This window comes from Mesoplodon mirus, assembly GCF_964341445.2.
Source record: "Mesoplodon mirus genome assembly, chromosome: 9".
Lineage (NCBI taxonomy): Eukaryota > Metazoa > Chordata > Mammalia > Artiodactyla > Ziphiidae > Mesoplodon > Mesoplodon mirus.
The window spans coordinates 58,525,294-58,531,293 of record NC_138985.1 but is presented as its reverse complement, the minus strand read 5'-3'; the positions used below and the strand labels follow the sequence as shown (position 1 = coordinate 58,531,293).

The following is a 6,000-nucleotide window of genomic DNA, read 5'->3' as shown; positions in this document are numbered from 1 at the left end:
CATTTTCCTGCCAAATGCAAATCTTTTCCCACACACACACTTGGTCATCTCATCTCTATGTCAGAAAGCCACATTGTCTTGTGGAGGTCACATTGTAATTTGTGCAGTTTACATTGTGTGGATGGTAAAACATCTGAGTAACATCAGAATTGATAGAAATTAAAAAAAAATTAAAAATCAGATCCATAGCCAAATACAGAAGTATCCTAATTCAAAGTTTAGAGTTAAAAGGAAAAACATTGACAGTGATTTTAATTTTTCAAAGGTATAAATGGCTCAAGATTAACAAGGAGCACCCTGTATCTGAACTAGGTCAATTTAACTGTGTTTTACTCAGACACTTTGCTTGCATTACTATGACATTTGTATCTCAGTCCTGGATGAAAGATGGAATTCACAGGAGTTCACAAGTGTTGCAGAGGGAGACTCCATTCTGAGACTGTCTCCCGGTAGCAAGAGTGTCAAGTAAAACTTTCTTCAGGTTCACTATGGACAAATGCACTTAATAATTCTCACAAATGAGATGTTTGCTCCTGGGAGGATGGAAATCACTTTAAATGCATGGTCGGTCTTTCTCCCAGGAAATGAGGGCTCAGTGATCACGATGCTGTATTTGCGTCACGTTCAAGCGGATGACTCTTGCTCGATGATTTCCATGGCGATGACCTCAGCACCCTCCATAACGATGACCTCAGCCCCCTCCTCGCCTAGGTTGTTGGTGGGCTCGTTCCTTGGCTCCTGATGGCAGATGTAGACAGGCATCTGAGGAGCCTCAGCCAGGGCGGCAGCGGCAGCGGCAGTGGCAGCAGCAGCGTTGGCGGCACGGTTGGCGCGGCGGCGGCCACTCCAGCGCTGGGCTTGGTATTGGTTCCATTGACGCTTCAGAGCAGCTTGGACCTGGAAGAGAAGAGAGAACCTTGTGTTCATACAATGGTAGGAAATGATCTGAGCCAAGTTCATGAGCACAGGTCTTGGAGCTTCTCAGAGGTTAGTGGAGGTTGAATTGTAATTCTCATCTAAAGGGCCATGTGGTAAATGCTCTGCCTGTGGAATATACCATCTTGGAAGAAGAATTTGCGAACTGGAGAACTGAGTTACTTGCCTCAACTACCACTGGCAAGGTTATTTGCTGTTTTGAGCAAAGTTTTCTTCATTAGCTCTTACAGTCAATGAATGAAAATTTGACTTGGTTTCACATTCAGTATGGTATCCACGCCATATTAGGGAGACAGAGTTTGAAACCTTTTTATCTGCTACAACCTCTGATACAGCAGAAGGTTTTATCTAAATCTATACATTATTGGTCATGAAAAAAATATATGGAAACCATTCCACAGTTCTGGATTTTATGATAATGGCCTCATACTGTTGATTTTCCTTTATCCAACGTGGCTTGAGATGGGGTGTGCCCGATAAAGCTCTGGTTAGTGGTTAACTAACCATGTCTTATTCATTTTTGTATTACCAGATGTCGTGGTGTTTGGCATAGAGCAGTTATTCAACAAATGTTTGTTGAATGGTTGTCAACATCCATTCTAGAATGATTTTCTCCCTCTTTAAGCCAAGAAAATGATCATCCATGACCATATTGTAATTAGTGCGTTAGCGTCTGGTGGTATTAGGGTGGGATGCTAAAACTGGCTAGAGTAAATTTGAGGAAGAGACTTGAATTCCTCCCTGAGGTGAACTGTAAACCACTAGGTCATCTACAGTTGTGATTAGGTCTTCTCTCTCACGCCATGGTGTATGATTTGGGGAATTACTCTTGAGCTCCAATGGGTTGCTAATTTTGGAAATTATCAGAAGCAACCACTTGTAATATTGTACCAGCAACGAGCTGTGTGGGAGGGAATGGTTGTCACTGGGTAACATCACATCACCTTTCCTTTCCTTTCCTTTTCCACTGATAAGGCCATTTCACTGGGTCTCATTTGATGCCATGAAAAAGTATTGAACTTTGGGTCAAGAAACTGATTCTGCCCACATTAGCCATGAAATCTTGGGTAGGATAGTTAACCCCTCTGAGACTCCTTTCTTCAGTACAACTCTTCTACCCCACCTAGCTGTTTGAAGGATTAAATTGTTGCACTGTGAATCATAGTGGCTTCTAAGATGTAAGTACCATACAAGGAGGCTATTATTCCTATTATTATACTCTTATTATGGCAGGATGGTGGCCTCACGTCTTCAGACTAAAGGAAACTCTTACATCGTATGTGTGGATATATATATATATATATTTGGAGGGTGGTGGTGTTAAGAAAATAAAAAAGAGCTCTTAATTACATAGTTTCTGATCTCATGTTCAGTTCTCTCTCATATATTCCAAGGTAGGTCTCCACAAAGAGTACTCTACAGCCTGGTAAAATATCTGATGCTAATACAAATGAAAGTTTTCTTCACATTGTGATTTGCACTGGCAAAAGGGTGTTGTTGGATCTTTTGGGAAAAGGAAAGAAAATACTCTTGGTGGGAAGATCACCCTAGGAATATGTTTTCAAATACAAAGGTGTTTATTAAAGGTATTAATGAATAAATAGTTCAGACTCTCCCCTTCCATCACTCACTTTGTCCTTCACTTCACTCCCCAAGAAGACAACTATGTTTCCCTATCAGTTTCTGGGCTTTTGCTTTGCAATCTGTGCAGTAGGGAGAGCTACAGAATTGAAGGGAGACTAGACTGATTATATCAGAAAGGATTGATATGAAACCACAGCTGAATATATCTGGGAAAGAGCATCCCTACTGAGTTATACTTTCAGATAAAACATGAGTAAATTTTACTTTTTGCCATGCAATGAAATTTCTCTTTTAGTACCTCTTCAAGAATCTAGTAAATATTTAAATTGCTTTCCAATTCTCTTTTGAACTTTGGATTTCTTTACAATGTATTTTCCTGTTGAGACTAACAAAGAGATAGTGATGCTTTATTTGGGTTGTACCATCTATTAAACAGGTCCTTAAATGCCAGGTTTATAATCTAGGAACTATCAAGTGCCCTGTTGAGGAATTAGGAAATATACTGGCTCAGCATAATTTTGGAGAAGCAATGTCCCCAGACAAAGGGAACTGATAGTTTCCGTGGATTCAGCATCTCTTAAATACCAACATTGTCTTTATAGCTAAAATGCAACACAGATATTTAGAGCTATCCGAGGCAGACAGTGCCCAGCAGGAAAAAAAAAAAAAGGAAGTCTTTGTTTTGCCTCATCTGTCCTTTTAAAACAATCTCCACTGGAGTATCCATGCATACTACAGAAGTACCCAGCATGAGGCCAAAGGGTTTGAAGTCTATTTCAATTTTCTAAAATTGTTACAGAAATGTTCATAGCCTCCTATAACTGTATTCCAAAATTATAACCTATCCTCTTGTGTGGAGATGGCAATCTGCTTCCATTTGTAAACCACACAGAGGCCCTTAGCAGCATGTGAAAGACACTTCAATTTAATACAGTTTAATAAGGGCAATTATCTCCTACAATACCACAGGTTGAGCCTAACGCTGCTTTGATCACAAGAATGTGGGCATTGAATCTGAAAAATACAGGGGAGACTCTGGTTGCTCCTGAAAAGCATCAGAAATGTAAGGAGTTGACCACGGGGTAAGTATAATATACAAAGTTTTGAATTACATAAATTAATTGCTCATTATAAAAGCAATTAACACAGATCACTTCACATTTCCTCGATTATGTCAATTTATTTATTGCCAACTTTAAAAAATAGAGCCCTGGTCTGATGGCTTGAAGACATAATTATTACACCTGGCTCTATTATTGACTAACTGTATAAGGTTGGTAACATTTGGGGCCTCCATTTCTATATTTGTAAAAAAGAAACCCAGGTTGGAATGTTTGTGGTTGAATTTGGATGTTTGTGTCTTTGGCCTTTGTTTTCCCGTTAAGTTCATTAATAAGCACTTGCAGTTATGTGCTGCTGAATGGAAAGTGGGATTTATCCCAGGAGTTCTGATTTTTTTTTTCTTTGTTTAGGACAAAGAAATCCTTGGTTAGCTTTGAGTCCCAAAGCTTTCTTGAGTCTCTAGAAAGACAATATTTTTGAAAACCAAGTTTTATTGAGAGAAAGAATTTCTAAATAGAAAAACTTATTTTTGCATATGAAGTGGTCTGAAAATAGAACTTTACTAAAAGCAATAGTATACAGCCACTATGGAGAACAGTATGGAGGTTCCTTAAAAAACTAAAAATAGAACTACCATACGAACCAGCAATCCCGCTACTGGGCATTTACCCAGAGAAAACCATAATTCAAAAAGAGTCATGTACCACAATATTCATTGCAGCTCTATTTACAATAGCCAGGACATGGAAGCAACCTAAGTGTCCATCAACAGATGAATGGGTTAAGAAGATGTGGCACATACATACAATGGAATATTACTCAGCCATAAAAAGAAACGAAATTGAGTTATCTGTAGTGATGTGGATGGACCTAGAGTCTGTTGTACAGAGTGAAGTAAGTCAGAAAGAGAAAAACAAATACCCTATGCTAACACATGTATATGGAATCTAGAAAAAAAAAAAAGTTCTGGGGGCAGGACAGGAATAAAGACACAGACGTAGAGAATGGACTTGAGGACACGGGGAGGGGAAAGGGTAAGCTGGGACGAAGTGAGAGAGTGGCATGGACTTATATATACTACAAAATGTAAAAAAGATAGCTAGTGGGAAGCAGCCGCATAGCACAGGGAGATCAGCTCGGTGCTTTGTGACCACCTAGAGGGGTGGGATAGGGAGGGTGGGAGGGAGACGCAAGAGGGAGGAGATATAGGGATATATGTATATGTGTAGCTGATTCACTTTGTTATAAAGCAGAAAATAACACACCACTGTAAAGCAATTATACTCCAATAAAGATGTTAAAAAAATAAAAGCAACAGTATAGCAAACATGCAGGATATGACATAGGGAGAGTCCCTTATAGACAGGAAGGGGAAGTGGTGAGTACAGAGCCCTTCCAGTACCTCCCCCCCCAGAGGAAGAGGAGAGAGAGATATAAAGAGACACAAATGACTTTGCATTTCCACTTCATGGAGGGAATACTTGAAAAAATGGAGAGAAGAAAGCAAGGAATAACAGAAACATTCCTGTATAGCAGGTCTTTCTCTTTGCTTCTGAGAGCACAGTCCTGAAAAGTGATAGCCTTGTAAAGAAGTCCCACTCTTGGCCTGGTACCAGGTCCAACATGGTGCCTGAGCAGTGGAGTGGCAGTGACTATGGCACGTACTAAAGACAGATTCACAGGCCCTTCACAAAGGTGAAGAAAGGGGCCTGAGTTTCCAGGCTCCTCCAGTAGCCTGGAAGGGAGGACTGGTGTCTCAGGATAGGGCTGGGGCCTGCAGAGTGAAAGGATCTCTAGGGTCCTCAGAAGTGAGGGGAGCCACCATGAACTTCAACAGGGGGTACCAGCATAATACTTGGAAACCAGCTGCCCATTTGTTCAAAGGCTTTTGAACTAAATATTTCCTAGAATTCTGAGACTGTTGTAAACTATTAGAGGCTGGTGGAATGAGCTCTTCAAAGCAAGCTAAGTTACAGCAAATAAACAAAATTTTAGTTTTCACACATTTCAATTTGTGACTATTAAATTGAGATCCTTCTAGACCTTGCTGCTTTGATCCACAAACTACTTTATCCACAGTACATGGGCAATAGCAAGAAAAATGAAAAAGGGAAAACCTGCACTGTGTTGTTAGTACTCTCAATTTTTAAGCTACTGCTTAGAAAAATTGGGCCTCTCCATAGGTGTAATCATCTTTTTGTGGTCTCTTAGATACTTAACAATTTACTGAAATGATTGGGTGGTCAATGTCCACACTCTTGGAAAAGCTGTGGGAAATGTCTGTTGCACAAGCGTGCTCTCATGGTCATCTCCTGATTCCTTGTACTGTAATGCTCAAAATTCCTTTCCTGCTTTTAACCTACCCATTGACTATCTGATCCATTTCCATAGTAGGAGTCACTGATAACATATGGATAA

At 40.0% G+C, this 6,000-nt stretch overlaps 1 protein-coding gene across 1 annotated transcript in view; it reads right to left on the bottom strand.

Annotated features, from left to right (window-relative positions):
- Positions 1-522: 522 nt before the first annotated feature.
- Positions 523-6,000, bottom strand: part of CALCR (calcitonin receptor) — a 65,536-nt gene continuing 60,058 nt past the window's right edge. Inside the window, exon 12 of the mRNA XM_082633023.1 lies at positions 523-897. Within this exon, the coding sequence (XP_082489149.1) occupies positions 625-897 (273 nt within the window). The 3' untranslated portion in view covers positions 523-624. The remainder of the gene's footprint in view (positions 898-6,000) is intronic.